Source organism: Salvia hispanica, chromosome 1, assembly GCF_029641045.1.
Source record: "Salvia hispanica isolate PSC_SH4W2 chromosome 1, Shi_PSC_v1, whole genome shotgun sequence".
NCBI classification, from domain to species: domain Eukaryota; kingdom Viridiplantae; phylum Streptophyta; class Magnoliopsida; order Lamiales; family Lamiaceae; genus Salvia; species Salvia hispanica.
The window spans coordinates 4419807-4446800 of record NC_142692.1 but is presented as its reverse complement, the minus strand read 5'-3'; the positions used below and the strand labels follow the sequence as shown (position 1 = coordinate 4446800).

The window sequence follows — 26994 nt, the reverse complement described above, 5'->3', positions numbered from 1 at the left end:
CAAACTTGGTGTTCGGGCAATTTATTATAACAATATATGTTGTTTATAGACTACTACTTACTCCCTCCGTCCGCCATTAGGAGTCTCATTCCTTGGCGGCACGAGTTTTAAGAAAATGTTAAGAAAAGTGGGTGGAAAAAGGTTAGTGGAATAGGGTTCCACTTGTATATATATGTGAGTGGAATGAGTTAGGTGAAGGTGAGACTTAATTACTATTTATGGTAAAAATGAACCGGGACTCTTATTCGTGGACGGACTAAATTAGAAAAACGGGACTCCTATTCACGGACGGAGGAAGTATTTATTAATATTACTACTATCACTTTTGTATCAATTGGTAGACGTATCATATAAACCATCTTTTTTTTTATACAAACAATAATGTACTACTTTCAATATGTATATGTATCCATACAATGCATTGTGATCTTATATATTCTAACTTGATAACAATCACTAAACATTAAAATAATAATAAAATAAAAAAAGAAATTTCATGCAAACCCCTTTTTTCTATAACGGTTAGTGTTTTGTGGAAGAAATGGAGATGCATATACATTTGGCAACTGTCTCTTATCACCGCCGCCTCCCTTGGGCACCTTCACCACGAGCTTCCCGTCACCGATCGCCGCCGTGGACAGCTCCGTCAGAGCTGATGACGGCAGCCGGAACCTCCACGTGTCGAGCTCCAACTTGTCTATAAATAACTCAACACCACAACTACTACTATTAAGCTTGTGATCATCATTCCTAACAACAATCTTGATCACGCCCGGATGAATCTCCACCGCGTGAGCCCTTACTACGCCACCCGAGACCTTGGCCTTCGCGATGAATCGAAAGAAATCGGGGCCCTCCTCCACCGCCACGTCAGCGTCCGACCGGAAAGGGAGCTCCAAGACTTTGCCAAAAACGTGAGGCAATTTTCTGAGCTTTGTGTGGGAATTTAGTTCCATTTTTTTTAGTGGAGTTCTTGCATATGCTACGTATTTTATATAGTTATAGAATTGGAATATAAAATCAAATTATTTTGTGATTAAAAGCATTGATTATGGGTGGTGAAAATTGAAGGTGTGGAATCTTATAAAGGTGTGGTATGTGGTAGAGGCTTCTTTTTTAAGTTTGTTGAGGATGAAGATTGTGTTGGGTAACATATAAGTACAATGAATATTTACATGTGTCGATATTCATCTACAAAAAGTACTTATATAAGAAAGAGATGTGTCAGTGTACCATGGTAAATTAATCACATAACTCTACATTGTTGTGACAAACTTTAATCCAATTCTTATCATTTATAGGAAATCGATTTAGAAAATGGAATATACGGTCATCTACTATATAGATTGATTTTATATTATTTAATTTTACAAAATTAAATCTTTCGTTATTTATGTAACCCGGTTCAAACTGTGTTGATCGGACTAGGTTCCAACCATCATATTTTCTACATTACATTTTTTAACGTAGTTCCAGCGGTAGACGCCAGCGACGCCGAAAATGTTTTGTGTCGGAATGACTTGAAATTTGCACGGTACTTGCGAATCGAGCTAGGAATCAAAGTCCCCTAAATGATATTAGTTGGCCAAAATCCACCGTTCATCATTGCGATCATCGCGATGATATTGTGATGACTTTGATTCCTCAGCTCGATTCGCAGTCAACGTGCGAATTTCAAGTCATTCTAACACAAGGTATTTACAGCATCATCAGATTCTATTATTGGATGTGCATCACTAATCCGTTAGAATTAGAATATGTGCCAAACAAAGCTTTCTCCGATACTATAGTTGTATTAAAGTCATGTGCAATAAATAGACATCACCTTTCCTTGTGAGAAATAAATGAAACATTTGGAGCATGACATTGTGAACAGTCTCTTAACAAAAACGTCTAATTTTGATCAAAACGAGCGGCTGCAAAACTAAAACAATAAATAAGTGGTCCAAAAATTTTGAAAGGAAAAGGGAACAAATTCGATAGAAAAGTTATTCGTATGTAGCTGTGGTTGTAAACTATCCTCATAAATCACCATTTTTTATTTCTTATTCTCATTAAAAGTCTAAATCCCATTAAAGCAATTAATTAATACTACTACTTGGGTTCGATTAAGATACTTGTATTTCTACTATTTATTAGGAGTACAATATTGTGCCGTGCTTCACAAATGAATGAATAATTCATGTGTAGCATATTCAATTTTGAATGGATTGCGACCTTTCCGACGTCTACGTATATGAAACTATATATGTTAATTTTAACTTTAATCTCCAATAAGAATATACATATTTTGTACTACTAGTAGTCAATAATTCATTCTAATGTCACTTTTAATCGTAAAACTGAGTTAAAAATAATAAATATAACATACTAATATTAAGCAGTAATATAATTTTCGGTCGATTTTCAAGGCATAAAAAGGCAACTAATAATGCGAATCATAAAATACAATTAGAAGTTGTTTTGAGTGGAAAAATTAGTGCCAAGTAATTTTATACTAATAAAATAAAATAACCTTCCGTTTATTTTAATTTTAAACCGTTGTGCAGATAGACCTATTAATTGCTCCATAATTATGGCTAATCAACTACGTACCACTTTCCAGCTGAGTGGCATCATTAGAAGAAATCAATATACAAACTATACATATTAAATAAGATTTGGTTGCCATTCTCCCAACTGCAACCATTTAATCGCATTAGAAGAAATCAATATAGGTGTATTGTGAAATACTAGTATACATTAATTAAATATTCGGCTAGTGTAGGTATCTATCTCACGTTCGCAAAATATATAGTTGACCGCTCTTGATGGTTGCCTTATTCGATAAAATATGGATGATTTTATCAAAATTCAAGTTGTGATTTAGTTGAGTTTGTTAATTACTGCCTTCTTTGATCAAGTCACTTAACTAATTAATTATATATTGTGCTAATTTAGTACTCTCATATTTAAATTATGAATACATCTCTATTATATTTGGCCAGAAAACATTACACATTTTAGTGCAATGGACGGAATTTTTTTTTATCTGTTATAGTGTGTAAAGTTAAAAATTAATGTATTTAGAAAATTTAAAGTTTAAATTGTTCACAATTCTCTGTTCTTTTTCATTTAATGATGGATCAAAATTTACTGAAACAATTTGATGAAAACATAGGCTGTACAAACAAGATATATAAATATTATTGGAAATTGATGAGAAGTGTAACAAATTATAGGACTAGGAGGACCTCCGGCGGAGCATCTGGCGCATGGCGTCGGCGACGCGGACGGCGGGGTTGGATTTGTATTTGCGGCAAAAGGAGATGTGAGCTTTGAGAGCTTCATGAATGGCGGATTGGTTGTTGAGTTCATCCCTCACCGCCTCCGAACACAATCCACACAGCCATTTCCCCTCGAATTTGCCCTTCACCGAGTTTATGTACGCTTCCGTGCACTCTTCTTTCAGCCCGCAGCACTCGCACTTCACCACTTCTATCTCCATTTTATTCGATCTTGCAATTCAACACACATGCACAATTCATATACATATAGCTTTCTTCTTTCTTCTCAGTTGGGTGATGGATTTGAGGAACAAGTAGAGAGGGAAAGTTGTAATAATTTACTCCATGTTATAAGGTCATATATAGGGCTGTGGAATGTTAATTAAACAATGTGGCCCTTCCCTTTCTTTGGATTTGATTGGATGAATTCCTAATACTTAGTCACAAAAGTGGGGTGTGATAGATAATCCTAAGTCATAGTATGATTTTAGCACATTAGAGACGGACCGTGATATATTATTGTAAGCATATTTCTTTTGAGAAATGACATCCAGCATAACATTATTTAATAATTGCTCATATTTTCTTGATACAAAATGATGACAGGATTGTATATACCATAATGCATATATAGTAGTATTGCTTAAAGTTGAAAGGCAAAAGAAAAAAAAAAAGGCACAAGATTGAATAAGTTCTACTAATAATTTGTTAAGAGCATTAGAAATTAGTATACTACACATTTTAGGGTGATTGGCTTTTGAGTAGTAGACCAAAACTATACGTCAACAATATTATATCTAGCTCTTTTAACTACGCAGTTCCTTTTTCTCTAACTCTTTAATTACACAATCTACACGTGTTTATAATTTATCGAATACTCTTTTCTTTCACTTTTCAAACAGATAAGAATGCCATAATAACACCTGCATTTTGAACTCGTAACGAAGTAATTCTCCACGAGTTTCTTGTTCTGAAAAACTTTCCTTTTCTCTTCTACATTAGCTAACTTTATTGAATTTTCAACTCTTTCATGTCATATTTAATGTATGGAGAATCTTGACATGAGACAATGACATGGGAGAAACGAAAAAGATTAAATAAAAGAAAAATAAGTTGTGGCAAGTACCTAAAATTGAAAGATGATTTTAATATTTTTATCTCTTTTTTATTTATTCTATCCAGATGAACTAAATATATTCTAATTCACTAAAAATGAATTAGTTTTTATTTGAATAGAACTTAAATTGAAAGATGATTTCGTTGTCTGTAAATTAATGTCAACTGCCCATAGTCTATGATTGGGCAATTAAAGCAATGTTTATTTGAGTCAGACAAGCACATAGTTTCTAACCGTACAACTATAATTGTGCCCACGGTTCTGAGCTGGAATTATATTGTGCATTATATCTGAATGTAAACATCATCCTCTTTGAATCTCTGAGTATTTTAGTCCATGTTAGCATTTTTTTGTCGGTTAATTGAATCTCTGAGTATATTAATCCATGTTAGCATTTTTTTTGTCTTTTGTCTGTTAACTTAATTTTAATAAAAGAAATAACTATTGGGCCAATTAATTTTACATGACACAGCTCAATTGTAAATAAACCCTAATTTCCACTGTTTTTAATCTTTATGACTTTATGCACCAATCTCTTTTCTTTCACGCAATGTTGAACACATCATTGATTAGAGCAAAGCGACACGTTCGTTTAAATTATTGAAGAATGATATATACATGTATAGTGTTACAAAAATTTCAACATAGTTTAGTGGTTGCTATTTTTATGCAGTGATATAAGGTTGCTTTCTTCGGTACAGGTTTTAAATAATTGTGCTGACTTGAATTTCTATAGAGTAGTAGTAATAAGTAATATAATTAATGAAGCTTAATCGTGTAAGTGGGCCAAAAAATTGCATTGCTCATTTGCTTTAGACAATTTTGTTCTATTAACCTTTTTAATTATGTGTTAAAGACGAATTATAAAAACTTTCGTATATATATATATATATATACTGAGGATTTATCACTGATTTAAAATATATGTATAATACGGGTTACCACAACCTTTCATTGTTATACTTATCAATGAAGATTTTTTTTTTATCATTTTATCTCCAAATTATAAAAACCTTTTTTTATCATTTTATCATTAATCAACGGAATTATATTCTACATTCTTAAATATAAACATCGTTATCTCTTCATTCTACTTTGTCTTACTTTTTCACTCAATTTTATAAATCATTTTTTTATAAATTATGTGTCTATTACTAAATAGTTTACTTCGCGGACAGAGATTGATATTTTTCTCCATATTGTATTTACATTTATTTTAAATTTTAAACTACTTACTAATTGTCTTCATTATTGAAAATCCTATGACCCGTGCATAGCACGGGTGTTAACACTAGTTGATTTAAAATCTCACTAGAAAGAGTCCTGCAGTGCTTCAACGTTCATTAATTAGCAATAATGGCCAAAACTGTAATTGTGTTTAAGCGTCAAAAGGATGTTTAATTGAGAAGACATAATACTAATAATCTATCATTATTTCCTTAATTTATCACATTTTGTTTGTCAAGTTATCCTGATTGGGTATATATAGTAGTACTAGAATTAATTGTTATCAGTTAGTTTTTTATAATATTGATCAGTCATATTTTGTGATCATAATTAAATTTACATTTAGTTACCAGTCATATAAACATACAAAATGAAAAAAAAGAACATACAACTTCTAAGTCAATAACTATAAAATGAGAAAGATCATGAATTTTTCTAAATATTTGAATATAATACTCCTATTTTCTAGGGTTGGCGGAATAGTTTTTTTAGGCTATAGGGTGGGCAGTGAATAGAGATACTAGTATTAAAGTTGGGAAATCATGGCCTCTTACTTTTATTGATTAAAATTAAATAGCATTAGTAATTTTATTCATCAATTAATTTTATCTAGTAGATTTAGTCGTTATGCATAAATTTCAGTGGCAGTTAAAGTTCGAAAATTGAGCTCGTCTAAGTCTATATGTTAACTTCAACTTTTGAAGCATACTATGTGAAAATTCAAATTTGTCTATTTTACAATATTAGCTATAATTGATCTAATCATTAAAATTAAGTATTTTTGAAATTACAGGCGGAAATCTTGACTTCATAGCATTAGCAATCTTGACTTCAAATTTTAATCAAGTAATTTAACTAGTTTTAGTCATTTAAAGTCATTCTATTGATTGATGAATGGACAGAACAAAGGTGAGGTCCATTCTCGGCCAACTGAAAGTGGCGTGAGATGAAGGCATCGGTGGCGCAGGGCAGCTCTGGTTCAGGTCGTCAGCCCAAAGAGAGGGAGGAAGAGAATGGTGGCGAGGTCCATTCTCAGCCAATTAAAAAGGTCTCGTATCCACTCATTTATAGAGAAGTTAGAATCATTAATTTGTCGATGTGGGACAAGAAGGGGTTACAATATGCATCGCAATGTGTGGGTTGGAATAATCATCAGATCATACTTGCAACAAAGAAACTCATCTCTGACTTGGGCTCCTGCTCTAATACCAAATTACAAATATGTCACTCGCCCTCTTAAAAGCCCTTAAAGAATAGCTATCTATTCATTTATAGAGAAGTTAGGATCCCCAATTTATCAACGCGAAACAAGAAGGTTTCAATACCAATCACTTCTTTACAATGTTAGACTATGATTAATAACTAATCTTACTATCAAACAACCCTAAGATGTTATGTTTGTTCATATAGAACTTGTGTTTATCATAGTAGCAAATTGGACATCCCATTTTTATTATAAAGAGAAAAATAAAGATATTGTCATATGGAGTAACGTTTAGATGTAGTTTTATTGTCAACCTTTTTGGTTTAGTAATTCTTGAGAATTAAAGTTGGTCAAAGATCCATTGTTATATAATGAGGCCTCCACATGGCCTCTTGGTTATCCACGTCATCACATCATATGCAATTTTAAATTTGTCTGTTGGTAGCATTATACTTCTTGTATTTATTTAATATTCCTTCACATGGCTACTGACATGCAACTACATATATTGATCCCCCAACCCCCCCTTTCCCTCAACCAATTTCTTAAATTCAGGTGTTCACATGGATAATACTATGTAATTTCATGTATATTCAAAATTCAATGTTTAATTACGTACACATATACTCCTATTTGGATGTAAGCCACGTAAGTGCATGTATAAAAAATGTACTACAGAAATATTGCAATTTAAATCCCATTTTATGATTTTGTTGCAAAATCTAATAATTTTAACACGTTTTGATAATCCATTGGCCATTATAGGGAATAGACTCTAGATATTCATCATAGAAAAAACTCAAAACTGATCGAGTCCCGTGTTGTCAATTTTATTTATAAATCTCTCAAATTATAACTCAATTTGTTGAGAAGCTCTAACTCCATTTCAAAAGATGGTATTATTGAGATAGTTTAAGAATTGAGTGTAGTTTGCAATAAATTTAAAGAATTAAGATTTAAGAATTGTGGATATAGAAAAGAATGTTACTCTCAAAAAAGTAATTGGGTTTAGGTTGTTAGACTGGGTGCAACTTGCTATATTATGATGCATGTTAATAATGATGTGTTAAACCCTGTTTTTTTGTCATGATTGGCTTGTTTTAAAAGCATATATTTGTACGTACAAATCAATTTTGCTAATAAATTGGGTCTTAACGTTCCACATAGATCGTATAGTAGCCAATTATAAGCATTGATATGTGATAATTAATCATGTTGTTAGCATAGTTAATCTTGTAACGACCCACTTAATTATTAATATAACTATATAAGTATTAGATCCCTACCTTTAGGTATAATGGATTCAATCACTAGAGATGTTTTTCATTGCAGGCCCAACTATAATTTTTCATGATGTTGTTGGCAAATTAAGCGTTTGCCTTTTCCATCAATCTAAAGGTCTAAGAAATTATTGAAATTCCTTTTCTTTTCAGTAGTCTTGTCCTTGATCAGATGTAATGTTATGAACCTAATAATTGTAAACATAAAAACCCAAATACACAAGTAACTAAAATCAAAGAAAATTTGAAAAATCAATAGTGAGACAACCGAGGAACCACTTGGTGTAGTTGTGTTGGAATTAAATGACCAATTCAAAAATGTTTTATTAGAAAATATTACTTCTTCAAAAATAGATATATGTATAAAGAGATACTGAAAGTTATTGCAAAAGGAAATACACACTTGATAGAGGTGTGATCCATTGCTAACTGTGTTAATTCATCAATGCAGTGTATTAAAAATATCAATACGATGACATTGAAATGTCAATATAAACTTAGTTGATAGTATTTTAATACACTGTGTTGACATTGATATTTAAAATATCAACACAAATTTATATTGACATTTTAACATGATCGGGTTGACACTTTTAATACACTGCGTTGATGAGTTAACATTTTAACAATTTAAGAAAAGTTAGTATTGTAACCGACCCCCTCACTTATAATTATTTTGAACATACAAAAACATTAAATTGAGCTTTCACTATTAAAAAAATGCCAAAAATACATAAAACCTCTTCAACTTAGTAGAGTCCTAGGATTTGGCTTGTGGCTAATAAAAGTAGATAATAAAGTTATGTATTGGAGTATTTATAGAGATCTGTCACAAATTATTTGAGGAGAATGATGATATAACGAGGTTTTGGTTTGTGGCTCGCGTTGTTGTGTTAATCCACAAACCACACATTATAGTTGTAAAAGCTGGCATATATTGATGGAGATTTGAGAGGAGTAGTACTACCAATTGATTTATTTCCATTCCATTAAAGAAGCATATAATAAACACAGGCACATATATATATTAAGCTTGTGAAGAAACACATCATGTTCAAGCTATGCATTATACAGATTTGTAGGGCACAAACTAGGGACATCAATCACCCTTTTCTTTTTTATGACAGAAGTAGGTTTTGGTTGTTTGTTATAATGTTGTTGAAGAAATTGGTTGAGCGAGTTAGATGTGACCACACACACAACTTCCCAACGTGGGAGGTTCCTCTAATTAAGACTTCAATTTCTTTCATAATCTCATTTCTATTTATGGCTTCAAATCAATCAAGGCAATATATGTAAGAAAACAACAATGCATTTTCATGCAAAGAAGAGAGATGTTAAAATGATAACTTTGTATTAATATAGTACAACATTACAAGGGGAGAGTGATGATAAGTTTGCTATCAGTCATCCTCCAATAAGTTCTCACCCTAAGACATAAATTAAACTAGAGTGGGAGACCATGAGACAACATTTTTCTAACTACAATATGCGCCGCCTGCTGTTATTCTTACAGTAACAATGACAGTAAGATCAGGTTCAGTTAGATTTCATCTCAATGTCGTCGTCTTCTTTTGAATCTTTTGAATCGGCATTAGCTATATCTTCGGGGAGGAGGCAGAGTAGTGGTAAAGGTAACAATGAACTGAGATTGCAGAGAATAATGAGAAGGGCAAGATTGTCAAATCTATCCTTCGTCACACCAAAGAGCTGAGTTAGTCCAGCTCCCATCAAGCCTCCGAGGACACTCCCAGCATTGCAAATTGACATGAGGGTCGCGAAAAGAGTAGCCTCCACGCCCTCCGGGCATAGTTTAGCTGCTAACACGAGAACAGGCATGAACGACACCTGCCATGGAAACTTATTGTTAACCTCGCAGATAAGAACATTCGGTAGGTACCAGTTTCCTTCATCGGGCCGACTGACTAATCATGAAAGATTGAGAGAGAGAGAGAGACCTGTCCAAGAACTGTCAAGATCAGAGAGTCGCCAATTGAGAACCATTCATCACTTATACCGAACCGTCTGTTCAATCCAGTGACAAGCACAACCTAAAAGATGACATCGAAACCCACTTCAAAGGGAAGATATTATAAAACGGAAGGTGAAACTACCTGAAAGACCACGTATGGAAGGGCATGAAACATACCTGAGTCATCCCAAGGGTTGAACCAACAACGGTAGTAGCTAGAAATATTTTTCTCAAGCGCACGGTTTTCAGGTAACCATTGTAAAGTCCAACACCAAGCAGCGATGCAACGGAAGTTACAAGCTTAACACGTCCCAGAAACTCAGGGGTAAAACCGAGTTTGTTTGTACTGGATATAGAAATAATCTAAATTGTAACATGATGACTAAGATGAAATTATTGAAAATATCAAGATCTCAAAGATGAAAACACCACGTACGTGAAATAAAACATGGCAGAATCAGAGTGTGGTGTTGCTTGCCATAAGAAAATAAATAAGGTTGGAAGTAACACATTGGGTTGCTTTACAGCACTCCACAATTGCATTATGCTACTTTTTGAGCTTGCTATAAAACCCGTATTGGTGTCCGACGAAATATTATGTCCCCTCGTTGAGCCATATACCGGCTGTTCTTTCACAAGGACTGCAACTGCAGATGTTATCAAGGGAAGCAAAGCTGTCAATCCAAAGACAAACCTGCAAGTATTTCGAATTCATAAGTTAAGATGACATATACGTTAAGAAGAAGATAGACTATCCGTCATACCTAACTCCATAAGTACCCACCAAGGATCCACTGAAGTAAGAACTCACAATGCTTCCAAAAGCAGAAGAACCCCAGCATAAAGACTGAAGAGATCCGGACATGCTTTGTGATTCACCACGAGCCCTTTCTACAACCATAGAGTCAACAACCTGCACCACCCCCCTTTATCACAATAGGCTACCAGGTGGAAGAACAATGGTTTCATCTAGGCAGGCTGTATAGTGCACATGCTAAAGAACTTATGAGGAAAGTAGACGAGGAAAATTGAAAATATGCACCTAAAATTCAGTGTGGATGTAGTTTATGCACAGATCAACTAAAATATCAAGATGGCTAATGTGAGATTTGAAAAGGAGTAAGAGCTATCTTACAGCCTCCCAAGTACACCAATCTCATAATTAAAACACCGGTACTTACTACATCTGAAAATGCTACAGAAAGCGATCCAAGAAGTATGCAAAAGGCAACGCCATATTTGCTGGCGACAAAGGTAGCCATCAAAGTCCATGACAGAGCTCCTAGAAGTCCTGATAAGACCAAATATGACCTCCTTCGATAGCCAAAAAGCGGCACGGAATCACTGCAGAGCATTCACAGTTAATATATTGCATTTTATCCAAAACAAAAATGGGACCGGTAAGGAGATCAAATTAAAAACATGGTAAGATGATGGGCACCTAATGAATCCATACAGGGGTTTGACAAGCCAAGGTAATGATGACACACCAGATATGATGGCTGTCTAGTCAACCATAAAGAAGTGTTAGTCATCAATCTTTTTCTAAGAATATGCTACTTTCAATTCATTATCCAGCAATATCTCCAAATTAGGGCAAGCAGCAATGGTTAATATGATAGGGTCATGAAAATTATCATTAGTCACTGAATAATTTCGAAGTGATATTTGCAACAATATGAATAATCACTTCTCCCATCAGCTGTTAAAACACTCGGCAATACTAAGTTACAAACTTAAACTAGTAACAGATAAAATTCCTGTAGAGTCTAGATTGCAGGCTTGAGCAGTAGCAATCAACACTGCCTTGTCTTAACATTTTTGTAATTTGTACAACATAGAAACATAATTCCAATATAAGCTTTCAGGAACTAGTTCATCCAAAAGCTATTCAAGATCTAGATGCATTAGTTACAACCTAATTCAATATGTATGATTACCTCCGCAGGATCTAGATGCAGATCATCTTTCAAGTAGAAATTGACTGCAATCCTGGAAAGGCCCAAAACACCCTGAACAAAATATACCATAGCAACAGCAATGTTATCTGGGGATAATTCGACCCCGAAGCATTTCATGGTGTTAATAGCATATTTTTTCTTGAGTGGGGCTGCTTTACTGGATACTCCAGTATCTCCATTCCCTCTTCCTGAAAATGCCCAACAAGATAATGCGATAAGGGGAAAAAATGAGGCAGAATGCTATCCCACAAAGTATGATGTACACTGAGGCCATAACTGCAACAATACATATCACACGAGATACAATGGATGTACCATATGGTAGCAAGTTAACCTACCAGAAATCTGAATCATCGGCCAATGAAAATTTTCAAAAAAGTTTCTTCGAATTTCAACAATGTAGAGAAATGGACATTACACAACTAAAGAACTATCAGATTATTGCACTTCCAAATTAACCAATACAGCAAGCCTTTTATCAACTCTCTTAATTAGAAATAGTACATAGGTAGGTAAAGTCGCATACATTTTTCATTGAAGTTCACCAATCATCTAAATTCGACTACACAGAAGCAAAATCAATCAAATTACACAAATCACGATCACAAAACAAACAATTACACAAATACATACATTAATCGTTTTAGTGGAAACATGGAGAGAGAGATTAGTAAAAGAGAGTTACGGTATCCAGAATCTAACAGAGGCTCTGGACTCGGATCCCGACGGAGAGAGGGGGGCGGACTTGCAACGGAGACAGACATGCTTGAGTATGGCAGCGGTTACCGAGGGGGGCGACGGCGATCGGAGATGGAGATAACGATGAAATGGAGGGGTTTGATTGAGAATTTGACAATTTGTGTTGGCAACAATAAAAGTACGAGTAGGATGAAAATTAGTTGAATTCTGTATATTTTTATACCTCCGTGTAGCGTAATTTTGATATGTTCCATATTAATACTCAAATAGAGTCATTTTCCTTTTTAGTACTCTCTCCGTCCGCGAATAAGAGTCTCGTTTTTTCATTTTAGTCCGTCCGCGAATAAGAATTTCGGTTCACTTTTACCATAAATGATAGGTCTGTCAAAATGGATATTGGGTATTAGATACCTGATATCCAAACCCGAAAAAGTCGGATAATTGGATACCGGAAACCTGATTTTTCGGGTATCGGATCGGGATAGGATAGTGAGATTTTTGGATTATCGGGTATCGGGTTACCCGATACCCGATCGGATATACCCGAACTATCCAATTTTTTTAAAAAAAATTAATAAATTATGTATTTATTTGGATTTTTAAAAATAAAAGCAATTAAATATAATTTCTTTATTATCTTTTTATGATCAAAGTGTTGAACATTATTCAACAACACTATGTTTATTTAACAAAGTGATAAATTCATTATGGATTTTTATGATCAAAGTGCTGAAAATTAAATTGTTCATAATTTTTATTATTATAAGATGTGAATATGTGATTTTATTTTAGTTAATGATGGTAATGCTCGTTATATCAAAGTGGCAATGGCGCATTGCTCAGTTAATATATATAGCTACTAAGTTTAAAAATAGTGGCGTTATATATAAATTCTGGTCAATTTTGAGTAAATAGATTATTTTATTTAAATTTATTTTAATTGTATTTTTAAAAGTTTAAAGTTATTTTCTCTTAAATACTACTTCAAGTTTGTATGGTTGTATTTCTATAAGTTTGTAGATAAAATTCTTTAAAAAATTAAAATTAAAATCAAAATTGGGACTGGATACCCGATTTTTCGGGACTGGATACCCGATTTTTCGGGACTGGATACCCGAAATAAAATTCGGATCGGGTATCGGATATTAGTTTTAGGGAAATTCGGGATCGGGTACCCGAAATTTTCGGATCGGGTATCCGCGGATACCCGATTTGACAGGCCTAATAAATGGTAATAGGATCTCACCTTCCACTAACTCATTCCATTCACATTTCATTTAAAACTAATATATACAAGTGGGACCTCTATTCCACTAACTTTTTTCCACCCACTTTTTTTAACATTTCTTAAAATCCGTGCCGCCCATGAATGAGACTCCTAATGGAGGACGGTAGGAGTATACGTTTTAACATATTTTTCTACCCCCACTTTACTCTCTCTTACTTTTTCTCTCTTCATCTCTCTACTTTTTTCATTTTCCACTTTATTCTCCCTTTACTTAACTCACCTAACACAATTTTTCTTAATATCCGTGCCAAAAAGAAACGTCTCCATTACTATGGAACGGAGGGCGTATTAAATTAAAATTTACTCCAAAGTCACGCCTGTGGCGCGCTGGGTATTGTGTCGAAAATCTATCTGGTTGGATTGGATTGGAAATTTGCACAATCTAGTAAGTAATGTTCATGACTTTTTATGCAATATTTAAATTTCACAGTAAAAACCAAACTATTTTAAAAGTTCATGATTTTACATATAATTTATCTTTTTAAAAAATGTGTCAATTAGAATTTGACATCCAAAATAGATAAAAAAATGTGTCTTCTTAAGTGAAACGGAGGAGTATATGTTTTAGAAAGATAAAATACTATAGATGAATGGTTCGAATGAAATGGTGCGATGTAAAACAAACGAAAAACAATTAAAAAAATCATAATAATTTTCTTGCAGTCCATGACCAAGCCCGTTGGATTGACCCGCTTAATCCGCCAACTTGAATGGGCTAGCCCGATTTGTAATCGGCTGTGATTTTATAGCCACAATCCCCTAAAATATAGGGGGCTAATTGAGCCGGCTCATTGATTTCAAGGTTGAACAAATTTATGATGAATACGAAGATATTAGTTTTAATAGATATGTCATATATCAAATATGAGAAATAAGATTATTTTTAAAGGGAGATGGTATTATTTTATTTCTTTTCTGTTTTAGTTCAAAATATTTTGAAGATTCAACTCGATTGCACTAGATTGCGCCGAAAACAGTCCATATTATCAAATAGTCTTTTCATTACATATACGCTTAAAAATTTATGTTTGGTATCACTATTAGCCCAAGTTGAGGCTCGTCGAGCCGAAAGAGAGTAAACTCAGCCCATGATGGAAAACATTAATGATCTTATCATTATTCAAAAATCTGTAAATAATAATGAAATAGGCATGCAACTTGAGAAATTGCATTAATGCTAAATATCCCTTATTCAAATGAATATCGATGAGATGAGATATGCAATCTATATTATTGACCAACGAACTTAACTAGTTCATCATTTTACCACTACAAAACGTCATAAACCTTCGTCAATTTCTCTCATAAAAAAACAATTTTATTTATAGAAGATAAAAGAAGATGTCTCGTGCTTTTTCTCTCTTGGTGCTCATTGGTTTCTTGGTTCTTATTGTTACCCCATCTCTTGCTCGTGATTTAGAGGACGATGCATCATTGTTAGATTCAAATTTTAGTGAAGATTTCGGAGATGATGAGACGTTGAATATTGAATCACTCAAGCGTCACCGCAAACGCCATCCTCGTGGCCGCCATGCTCCTCCTCCCCATGACGCACCAAAACACGGCCGCCGCCATGCTCCTCCTCCCCACCATCACCATCATGCTCCTCCACCTGAATTGTTTTGAAATGTTTTCATTTTTTAAGAGAATAAATTAGCACATCCATTGTTACGAGAGTTTCTTATACACAAGATATTATTTATGAACTAAATAATTACTATATGATAAACATCAGGTATTATTCTTAATACAATGGTGAACAAATCGATAATCATTTTATGGTGATAATATATGTACTCCTATTATTTTCGATGAGACATGAAAAAAACGGTTTAAAACCATATTCAATGAGCTAATTTACGACAATTTTCATATGCCATAATCAATTTTCTCTTAATTTATTTGAATTTTATATGATTTTAGTTATTGTGCGACATTTTGAGCTCTTTGTAATACATGACGTGTGTTTGATTACAATTATTCATAATCATATGACTATCCTTTTAAGATTAAGTTGTGAGATTTTTTTTATTGGAGGGATGTCTATGAATCATTATCATGCACCATCTCCTCATGCCCACCACACATTCTCCTCATTACATCCACGACCGTCGTCAAGACGTCAACACACGCATCCTTTAATACACCATGATCATAATCCTGCTCCTCAACACTTAATAGAAAATTTGAAAGCTAGCATAGCTGAAGAAATTAGTAAAGAAGCCCACATCGTTAATGCACTAAAAATTATTAGTTGTTGATTTTATACTCTCTCCCTCCAAAGAAAAATCGTATTGGCCACTTGTTGAAATCACCAAGAAAAAGGGTAACTTTATCACGAATAGTCTTGATTTAATCTCTGTCTAGTAAAATATATGGAATTATCTTTAAATGTTAATAATTTCTTTAATTGTGATGTAATCGACAATTTTAATAATTAGCATTTTTAATCCCATAAAAGTTTGGGTTGTATTTTACTGTTGGACTTGATAATTGTATCACAAAAATTATAATCCTCATCCTATTTTTATTTATCAGAAAAATAAATTTTGTTAATCAGTAAACATAATGTTAAAAAAAATATACTGACTATTTTGCCCCTCAACGGATAAAACGACCATCAGTTTGATGATTTCGCAACACAAAATATTTTGCTGAGCTCTCTTTGTAGATTGTAGCTCGATTTTTTTTTTCTCTGTTTTCAAATCACTCAAGTTTGGAGAGGATATAGGTGTCCTTCCGAAATTGGGATGTTCGGTCCTTGATAATTTGCCATTGTTTCTGCAACACAAATATTTGTGGTGTTAATTGTTTTGTGCTGGATTGTTAGGATGAACCAAGAAGAATCAGTTTCCAATCAAATTTTAGAGTTCTAAAACCTAAAAATGGCAGCTTTTCCCGCAGTAAGGATTTGCCCCCTTGCCATTTCGAGTTCGGCCGAAAGAAGTAATAGTGAGTTTCCCTGATTGATTATGAATTTGGATGATTTTTACTGTGTTTCGTCTCCTAATTTGTAAATTTTAATCCGTATATATACAAGCAAAAAATAGCTTTTTAGGGCAGCTGATTCTTGAAGAAATCATACATTTGATGAGTTAGTTCTATATCCGAATGCACCAGCTAATTACCCTTTTGTTTTTCTGTATTTTTTTTGTGTATTCTCAGAGAGATTACAATCGAGGTGTAATGCTATGCTTTCCTTGGATGAAACATCAACAAGTCGCCGGTTTCTTATGCAAAATGCTGCTGTTTCTGCACTTGCATTGCTGAATCTGAACTGTGGATTGATGTTATTGCCTGCACGGGCAGAGGAAAAGGCGAAGGATGATGAGGGTCTAGTTGGGGCGTTGCAGTCATTGTTTGATCCTAATGAGAAAACCAAATCAGGAAAGGTTTTGCCAAAGGCTTACTTGAAATCAGTTAGAGAAGTTGTGAAAACACTCCGCGAATCATTGGAGGAAGATACCAAGGATATGGCTAAGTTCAGACGAACAGCTGATGCAGCAAAGGAATCAATCAGGGAATACTTGAGTAGTTGGAGGGGGCAGAAGGAAGTTGTCAACGAGGCAAGTTTCCTTTTTAACATATGATATTTGTTGATGACTTAGCTGCCTTGAAACTGCTTAATATAGAGCAGACATTGCGTAGATCTTTCACAAGTTGAGGGCTAGAAAATTGTGTGATAGTTGAACAATTTCACCATATTGTCAAAGAGTGGGAGTTTTTGGTGCTTCTCTTCTTCACATGTGTTTATTTACCTATAGTGACGTTGCGTAGGGCTAATATTAGCTATAACCAACTGTCCCACTGGTCTTATGGACGATCTTGTTATATCTTCGGTTATGGTCTCGGTCATGCAATTCATTATGTGGTTAGCTCTTCAGTGAAATGCTAAATGCATTTCACTTGAGTCTGATGAAAATAGGCATGAATTTACATAATTGAATTGAGTTATTTACTTTTTGCTGCAGGAATCATATGCAATGCTCGAAAAAACCATAAGATCGCTCGCCAGTTTTTACTCGAAGGCAGGACCATCCGCTCCCCTTCCGGAGGAGGTTAAGACAGAAATATTAAGCAATCTCACCACTGCAGAAGATTCACTTTGACATGGGATCACAGTTTGGAACATGTCTGAGTCCATAGGCTCCATTTTCATAACTTCGTGTATATTGATAGCCTATAATACTTCATTTCTAAGATTAGAGATTTTTTGTTTTGCTTGTAATCCTCAATTGGAACTATGATTTATTATACTCCTATGTGTTTGATTTTCTTCCAGCTGACAGTTTAGTTGATTTTTGACTTTATTTGCTTCCAATGATTTCCTCAAAATAAGCAGGGTGTTAAGCTATGAAAAGGTAATAGCATTTGCAGGCAACAAGATAATAGTAGTAATAACTAAACATAAGATAAGATTGAGTGTTATATATGAAAATATAAAACCTCTGCTAACATATAAGTATATATATACAAATTACCAGATTGATAGCTACATTCAAAACTTAAAAAATGCTGCCTCTGCTAAAAAAATGAGCTGCAAGGCTTGCTACTCGAATTTGACGATATTCACAGCAGACAATCTGTCACAATGTGGGTTTGGAAACCATAAGGCGCTGTTAGGATTTGAAATTCAAATACGACGAAGCATCCTGCAGTAATACTAATACCCTCAAAGAACTGTAAACCTAATACTGTTTCTTCTATTCTCTCATCCACATCACATAAAGCTACAAAACCCTGAGTACCCTCACATTTCAAGGGAACAATTACCTGTTGTTTTCACCATCTGCAGCACTCTCAGTGGGTGCTGCGGTCTGAACCAAAGATTCGGAAGAGGTCATAGATGCAGCTTCTCCATCAACCTCAAGGTCCCTTTCAGCTTCCTCTGGAGCAGCACAAGGCACCACAAGATCGTTTTGCATCTGGATGTCTGCCTTGCACACATTTCTTCCAGAATCGAGCAAACTTGATATAGGGGTGGGATTGTGATTTAAGTGCACTTTTGCAGTAACATCCTTTGCAGAGACTTCAAGACTTCTCTTGATGCAAAGGGCCTCCCCATCACATCCGTCCCTCTCGTTAAGGATTGAGGATTCCATATCTCCATTTGTAGCACTAGGTGAAGAAGCTTCAAGAACAGAACCATTGTTTTCAGGTGTGTTGAGGTCAGCATCTTCAGCAACCTTTACTGAGGAACCTTTATTACAACTTGTAGATTCTGCAGTATCTTTTCCACTGGCCAGAGTCTTGATCAGAGTTTCAGTTGCAAGGTTGTGAATACCTTCAGTTTTGTTCTCCAAGGGAAAGTTGTCTTCCAGAGGAGGACCCTGCAACCCATTTTGCATGTCGATGTTTTTGCTTTCACAGACTGTGGAGCTAGCTGAGAGTTCTTTTTGGTTTTCTTCCATCTCAGAGTTGACCACTATAGCTTCGTTGCAGGCAAGAGGTGTATTAGATTCACAAACAGAATCTGAAGCACTAGCTTCCATGTTATTACAAAGAGCAGCTGGAGCTGGAAAGGCAGAGTCAACGTCACCAACTTTGTCGTTCTTCTTGGTGTCGTAGACCACTCCAGAATCATAACTCATCTGTTTCTCACACTCCATGGGTGAATCAATATCCAAGTTTTTTACCGTAACAGGCAACTGAGACTGGTTTTTGATTGATTCAGAAACCTCCATACCTATAGTTGAAGTAGGGATGGATTAAGAGGGAAGGTACCATAAAAAATAAATAGAACATATACATGAAATCTGAGGCCAGCACATAATTTAGATTTCATTCAAGAAACTGTCGAAATCGTATGTGTATCACGTGGAAATTGGAATAGGAATTTGTTTACCATCGGAATGCTTAGCCAATGGTTTCTGCAACATGTCTGTTCCCGGAAACACCAACATGTTCATGGACTTTATTTCTTTCTTGAGTCCATCCTCAAGCTGATGAAAACCAAAAACCTTAGTCCACATGTTCATATGCTCTGATATGGCAGGAATGACCAATTGCTCGACTTTGAGATATCGGAGTTCCTGGAATCACAAAAGTTGAAAAGTTACACCAGGGGAGCATACGTAGGGGGAGTTTATAGTCAATCAAACATGAATTTGGTAAACAGAAGCTCCAGAGCAAGTCATCACTGTTTCAATTGCCGACAGAAGACGCCTGCACATTCCTTTCTGCCTGTAGATTTCACGAGTGCCAATAAATGGCATCTCAGCCAGACAGGTCCCTTGGATCCTAATGAAGAGAAAATATCCAATGATCAGATTGGCTCAGGGGAGGGGAAAAAAGCAAATGACAAATGACAAACAAACCTCAAAGGGCTTAGGCTTATGATCAAAATTTAATATCTCCTCAGTAAATAATTCAGTTTGTACTTAATGTTGACATTTTAGTTTTTTATTTTATTTTTCTTCAATTTCTTCTTGTAAACCAGGCAACTTAAAACTGAATAGGAGAGGCTTAATCCCCTTCCTGAAAGAAAAATACACACACAAACTAAAACTTCTAAGACAGTCATGATAAAAATCTTGTGAGGTATTACCATCTCAAGCTACTCGTGAACAATTTTGAATTATTTTAGATGTGAAGCAAAATTAGGAAAAGAATACTGAGAATGGATAATCACAATGGTACTCTAAATGTGATGGATATAGATCCTTGCATCTCAGGTCATCGCCACCACAGCCACATATAGTACTAAGGTAAAATTTTATTACCTTATGGATGCTGCAGAAACAATTTCGTCACCCCTCTCCAGTATTATGGTATAGAATCCACAGTAATTCAGACGGTTGAAGTTTGATCTGCAAGACAATCATCTGTCATATATAATGAAGACTAACTACTAGAATAATCTCTGGATTTATGCATAATTGCATATATATGCATTGTGTTTGAAGCCTCAGATTAGACAGCACAAACTTCACTTTTAGATTTATGTCTCCAATTCAAGACCTGTTATAGCTAGCATATTTTGGAATCACTCATAACATAAAAAACAAGCACCAAGCTGTTTGACCAAATATTCACATCAGACTTTTCACTCATTCCTTGCCTCAATTTATTCACCTCTCCACCACACACTAACCACCACGGGCTCACAGCGTAATGCAGATAAGTACACTAATAGAGCCTAGGTTCCAATTCCACAAGGGCTCTATGATGATACTAATAATAATAATAAATAAATAAGTAAACAACAACAACATTGCTGAAAATAACCGTCAATAGTAATAACTGTTCACACTTTACTGTAGCATTTTGGCTCTAACACTTCTCCCACAGGCCACACCCATTCCTCTGTCTAAGTAGTGAGAAGGGAAAAACATAGTTTGTGATGTATGAGTGTGTGCACATACAGGCTTAGCAGTAGGTAAATAACAGCTCACCCGATGTTATAGACTACATTGCGGATCATATTAATCCCACTTCTCCTGTCAATAATGGGCAAAAAACACTCATCCATAACAGAAAGTGCAACAGCTAGCTTGGAGTTTGATTCAACCCTTTGAGGAAACCCTCGGTGTGAGGTATCAGACACATCTGTTCTCTGAATAAGAGACCATGAAAATCCTCCTTCCAGTTCATGTTTGACTCCAAGAATCTTTTGTAAATGATCATAAAACTGAAGAAGGGGAAAAGAGAAAAGAAAATATCAATATTACCAATACAAGCCAGAATCTGAATTATGGTTAATATCAATCTATATTACAAAAAAAACTCTCATGGAATTAAAAGAATAGAGTATCTTTGGAGATGTAGGTGTAATATCAATGTATTTGAGTGAAATTATAGGCAGAAATATTTGGATGCCATGAAGCAGGTTACCAATAAGTGCCACCAATTCATGTAAAAGAAGATAAAATTGGAAATTGCACAAACGATCACCACATCCACATCAAGCTAATGACCAGAGGCCTAGATTGGCTGTACAGGAAGAATTGTGGACTGTCATTATGCCAATTCATCTATACTATCAATAATAAACTGAAATAGGGATACCACCACGAAAATACAAACATGACGTGATGGCTGATACTGAACACATTATCTCAGTTTGATTACAGCTTCAGAAAGTTAAAAATAACAGCATATATTCTCCTAGTAAAATATCAGTAGGCACTCCTTATAAACTACATTTTCGTCTACCAGTTTTCAACAGAAAGCTGAGACAAAGGGTTTCCAACTTCCAAGGGTAAAAGAAATCATCATTCTCCTATGATTATCCCTATCAAACATGAAATATTAGCTCGATGAAATTCATTAGTCTATAGCAATATCCAGATACACTGAATAGCTTTCAATTGCTCATTTAGCCCTCAGGCTGTAAGGGTGATTAAAGAGAATATCACAATTCATAATGTATTGCTACAGCTAGCTATTATGGTAACCAAAGCTAACCTCTTGACACTGCAGCCCACAAAAGGATGCACCATTCAAACTCATAGACGAAGCAAGCACCTCTTTACTACAGGATTTGTGATCTATGAAAATATACAAAAGAGAGAAGTTTCTCAGGAAATTACTTCATATAAAAATGAAAATGTGCATTTGTGTTAGTGAGGGAGTTCAGAAAGAGAAAGAGAGAGCTGTGCAGAATTTCAAGCTAATAAAAACAATTACATTTTCCCTCACAGAAGCTGCATCTGGTAAGTTCATCAACACCACTGTCCCCACAAAATTTGCATATACAATTTGGACAGTGCCAATCACCTGAAGGAAGCATCTGCATTGAATATAAATTAGAAACAAAGGCACTCAACTACCAAGAAAAAATAAATTCAATGCCAGTCAGTGTGAAAATTTGAATATGATAAACTTGATTGCGTCTTGTGCCAGTAATTGTGAACATTGCCTACAAGGTGCTATAACTCTCAGAATCTAACTTTTTTTCCATCTACTAGAAAACATAAAAAACATGCCCAAATGATAGATAAATCCCACACTTTTAAAACCTGAACAATGAAGTAAACAAAATCATATCCAAAACGTAAATGGGAAAACGAATGAATGATACAATGAAATGCGAAAAATACAAATCGTGCTTAAGACTATCCAGTAAGTACCTGCATTTCTAAACAGATCTGATGGAAAGTTGATGGACAACTATCGCTACAGATCAAAGCACCTCCATCACCACAAATGCCACAGGCATCGTCATCTGGATCGTCCCCATTAATGCCAACAGTATGATAATCTCGACACACAGACTCCCCCTGCCTATTCCAAGCATCTACTTGGCATTGCAAAAGGGAGGTTCCGGACTCCAAGAATATGTTTTGGAAAGGCTGGCGCAACTTGCTGCCAGCATGCAGCTCAAATTTTGAAACTGTAAGGATTTTACTGCAGCAACCACAGTGAATTCCCTCTCTCGTGACCCAGCCTTCCAGCATTACCCGGTTCCTTCTGCGGTTCATATACTGCACTCTCTCACTCAACTGGGCTACTCCCGAATCAATCAGCCAGGCCAGTACAGTTCTTTTTCCACTGTATGGAACATATCCATCAGAGTCCGAGTTCTCCCCCTTATCAGAGCGACGAACCAGAAGTGTGCATTTGCCAATCACTTTACTTGTTCTTCCCTGTAAGACATTAAACTTGGAACCAGAAGTATTCATGTCAACTTTTATTTTCCCGGATTTCATTTTTAGTGAACCATTACGTAATTCACCATCACTCCCTTGACTGATATCAGGAAATTTGTTTCTCTGTGCCTTATGATTCTGTTTTCTACAGGAACTAAGTCTCTCCTCATTCTGATCACTGTCTGAGCTCTCTCCATCATCATCCCTACCAGAAGATCTCTTGGCACTCTTAGTCGGTCCATCTTCTTTCCTCTTCCTTTTCGTTGCCTCTTCAATCTTCTTTTTTGTCTGCCTAGTCAGTTTATTTATCAGATCTTCATCAAGGGGAGCAAACGAAGGAGAATCAATGACCGATTTACTTTTACTTTTACATTTATCTTCGTCCAGCAGTTTCTTAAATGCGTCGTAAGCCTTAATAATTGACCAGTAGGCTGTTCCACTAGGACTAATGTACACAGCATCTAAGTAATCTCTGTTCCGCCTTGGTCTATAATCTATAGTCCACCCGGCATCAATTAGCATTTCCCTAATCTTCTCTCGCAACAGTTGCTTTTCAGTACATCGACCACCCCGCTTCACTTTCCCTTCTTTACCTTTGACAGAGGTGATATTCTCTATGGATGCTCTTTCTTCCTCCTTTTTCACATCTTTCTTCAAGCTAGAAACTTGAAGACCTGGTGGTGTCAGCTTAAGTGCTGTATCAGCAGCATCAGTTTCCTTCTCTCTGACCGTGATCCCTCCGCTCATGCCAATGATTTCTGACTCTCTCGTCTTGATGCCTTTACTAAATTTTGGTTTTACTTTTTCCAACTTTAGATCCATTTTCTCCTTCTCAATACACAAACCTCGGTTTTCTGGTGGCTTTGAAACCGGATGACCTACAACATGCCAGACATTCTTGGGTGCATTTTCTGACCTACAATGTGCTCTTTCTTCAACTCCCCTTGAATCATACCTACTATGACGAGAATGTAACTCCATCTTCATCTTCTTCTTATTCACCATCACCTTCAACACCCCATTCTTCCCCTGCAGTCTGATTGGCTCATCAGCAACTTCTGGGTGCTTTAACCTGAACAATGAAACTTGCATTTCTTCCTCATCCTCCTCCAAGTCAAATCCCTTGTTCCTCAAACCAGTATATTCACCCCCCTTGCTTCTCCCACAACTAGATTCATCAAAATGGAAACTATGCCGTCTATCAGCCACCAGATTCCCACGTGATGATCCGATGACAAAATCCTTTGAACTCACACCACCTCTATACCCAGCCATCTTATACCTATTCTCCAAATACTCTTCCCTCATCCTTCTTTCATCAAATTCATGATCCTCATCAAACTCGTTTGAACCCAACTCACTCATCCTCCTCATCCTCCTACTCTCACCACCAAGACCAATCCCTACATTGCTCCTCTCATACTCCCTATTCTCAAACTCACTCCTCCTGTAATCCATGGAGCCATTGTGCAAGATCCTGCTATTCACTTTTCCCTTAAACCCCAATGACTCATCCTCATCACTGGCGCCAAATCCGCGTGCAACGAGCCTCGGCCTCTTTCGTTCATTACCATGACAAGTGAAACCCTCCCATCCCCCTCCCGAATTCCCATTTTCTACCTTCCTTTTTATTATCAAACACCCCGACGAAGTCTTCTTCTTTAACACACCACCCCCTGATCTTACACTATCTTCCATATTCATGCATAAGAATAGAAAATTCCCAATCAATTCCACACGCAATTGAACACGAACTCACCCGCGAAACATTATTTTAGACATGGATTCTCAATTCTATAGTCTAGCATTTGCAGATCTGACTCACAACCAAACGCCTACATAAATTCGCGGCACCGGAATAAATTTCAATTAAAAAATGAACCTCTCCACCTCCGCAGAAACCCGTGTATGGGATCGAAACTGGCGTAATTTTCTGGCAAACCAATCGAAACGCAACGAGAAGAAGAAGAAGAAGAAGAAGAAGAAGAAGAAGAAGAAGAATGTTTTCACAATAAAAAAATACTTTAACACAAATTGCTTTCTCGAAGATATAGCAAAGTTTGTATTATGCTATGCGTATTCCTTATTATTATACGGAAAGGAATTCGAAAAGAAAAATGTAAAGAAAATGCACTTTATGATACTGTGATCACAGAATTGTTTGGGAAGCAAAGCAATTGTATAGATTGGTAAAACCAAAATTCTGCCGTTTGCTTGTCATCGCCATTTTAAAAATCCAACTATGATCACAGAATTGTTTAGCAATTATTTCGAATAATACTACTTCTTGGTGGACTGTACTAATCACTGCGGTGAAAATTGGAATCCGAGGGGTAAAGATTAGTGGATTGGTCCTGGTCTTCCAGTTCCTGCTGATGCTGCAGAGTATGATTGAACGAAGTCAGAATTCTTCACAACTTTTCTGAGTCTTATTTCTTTTGTTTCGCTGCAATTTTGTGGATTTTATTTTTTCTATATTTTAATTTTGTTCTTTGTTAATGCGAAATAGTAATACCGAAATTTGATTATTTTGTTCCGCATATAAAAGTCAAATTATGTTTAAAGTTCAATTGACTAGTTATACCAATAAATATTTAAAACAAAATATAGGTTAAAAAGAAAATTTATAGTTAAAACGCAATTAAATCTATTAGAAATATGTACATTGAAATTGAATTCCATTTTCTGTATTTTCGTAATTGGGCTGGAGCTGTGAAAGGTGCATTTTATTGCATAAATGGGCCTCAGAGGAATTATCTATAGACAAATGGAGTACTATTACTCAATATGATTTGCATCCACCAAATCCACATAAAATATTCATCTATACTTATAACTGATTAATGTCACCAGTTTACCGGATCGGATCTCCTTCTCCACTCCTCATTCACCTCTCACAACCAAATAAAATAATATTATAACTATGAATAATTTTAATAAGTTATGGTGGATTATTTTATTTGATTGTGAAAGGTAGATAAAGAATGGAGCATGAGAAGTGGAGCAGGAGATCCCTCCTCAGTGGAGTGTTTAGGGTAGATAAGGAATGGAGCATGAGAAGTGGAGCAGGAGATCCCTCCTCAGTTTCACACCAAAAAGCACATAAACAAATCTTTCCCATACTCCTACTATCAAGCTGACCAATACTGTCCTATAAAATCAAATCTTCAAGCACTATATCATTGCAAGTCTAGCATATCAATTTTGCTCTAGTGTGACTGTTTTTTTTTTCTTAGGTTTTATTTGGTGTTGAGTTCAACATGGGAAGGTTGCTCTGGGATAAAGTAAGAAAAGGAATCTGCTTTTTAGGAGCTATGATTAATGGCTGTCACTCTTTGAACATAAAATTGATTGACAAGTCACTTAAAAAGTACTTACAGTTACAAACAT

The 26994-nt window shown here is 35.4% G+C and overlaps 5 protein-coding genes across 6 annotated transcripts; 1 reads left to right on the top strand and 4 right to left on the bottom strand.

Moving 5' to 3' along the window:
- Positions 1-261: 261 nt before the first annotated feature.
- On the bottom strand, positions 262-1019 carry LOC125185368 (uncharacterized). The gene has a single exon (XM_048081894.2). It carries the CDS (start codon positions 954-956, stop codon positions 495-497), a length of 462 nt encoding a protein of 153 aa, XP_047937851.1. The 5' UTR covers positions 957-1019; the 3' UTR covers positions 262-494.
- Positions 1020-3162: 2143 nt separating this feature from the next.
- Positions 3163-3612, bottom strand: LOC148933136 (uncharacterized). The gene has a single exon (XM_089063286.1). The coding sequence runs from the start codon at positions 3485-3487 to the stop codon at positions 3224-3226; it is 264 nt and encodes an 87-aa protein (XP_088919412.1). The 5' UTR covers positions 3488-3612; the 3' UTR covers positions 3163-3223.
- Positions 3613-9429: 5817 nt separating this feature from the next.
- Positions 9430-12909, bottom strand: LOC125218198 (folate-biopterin transporter 1, chloroplastic). Its single transcript, XM_048119822.2, has 9 exons — positions 12713-12909; positions 12007-12215; positions 11508-11572; positions 11248-11410; positions 10831-10979; positions 10503-10760; positions 10244-10412; positions 10053-10145; positions 9430-9942 (listed from the first exon to the last, which is right to left on the bottom strand). The coding sequence occupies exons 1-9, from the start codon at positions 12789-12791 to the stop codon at positions 9634-9636; spliced, it is 1494 nt and encodes a 497-aa protein (XP_047975779.1). The 5' UTR covers positions 12792-12909; the 3' UTR covers positions 9430-9633.
- A 3744-nt stretch (positions 12910-16653) lies between these two features.
- Positions 16654-18295, top strand: LPA19 (photosystem II 11 kDa protein-like protein). 2 transcript variants are annotated; one of them, XM_048121919.2, is made up of 3 exons: positions 16654-16960; positions 17180-17580; positions 17986-18295. In XM_048121919.2, the coding sequence occupies exons 1-3, from the start codon at positions 16900-16902 to the stop codon at positions 18121-18123; spliced, it is 600 nt and encodes a 199-aa protein (XP_047977876.1). In that variant the 5' UTR covers positions 16654-16899; the 3' UTR covers positions 18124-18295. The 2 variants fall into 2 exon arrangements, with proteins under 2 accessions (XP_047977876.1, XP_047977874.1); XM_048121917.2 differs by having other exon boundaries at positions 16655-16966.
- A 127-nt stretch (positions 18296-18422) lies between these two features.
- LOC125222630 (uncharacterized) lies at positions 18423-25967 on the bottom strand. Its single transcript, XM_048125348.2, has 9 exons — positions 23086-25967; positions 22643-22745; positions 22421-22503; positions 21409-21644; positions 20737-20823; positions 20155-20254; positions 19860-20046; positions 18788-19700; positions 18423-18597 (listed from the first exon to the last, which is right to left on the bottom strand). The coding sequence occupies exons 1-9, from the start codon at positions 25306-25308 to the stop codon at positions 18564-18566; spliced, it is 3966 nt and encodes a 1321-aa protein (XP_047981305.1). The 5' UTR covers positions 25309-25967; the 3' UTR covers positions 18423-18563.
- Between the last annotated feature and the right edge of the window lie 1027 nt (positions 25968-26994).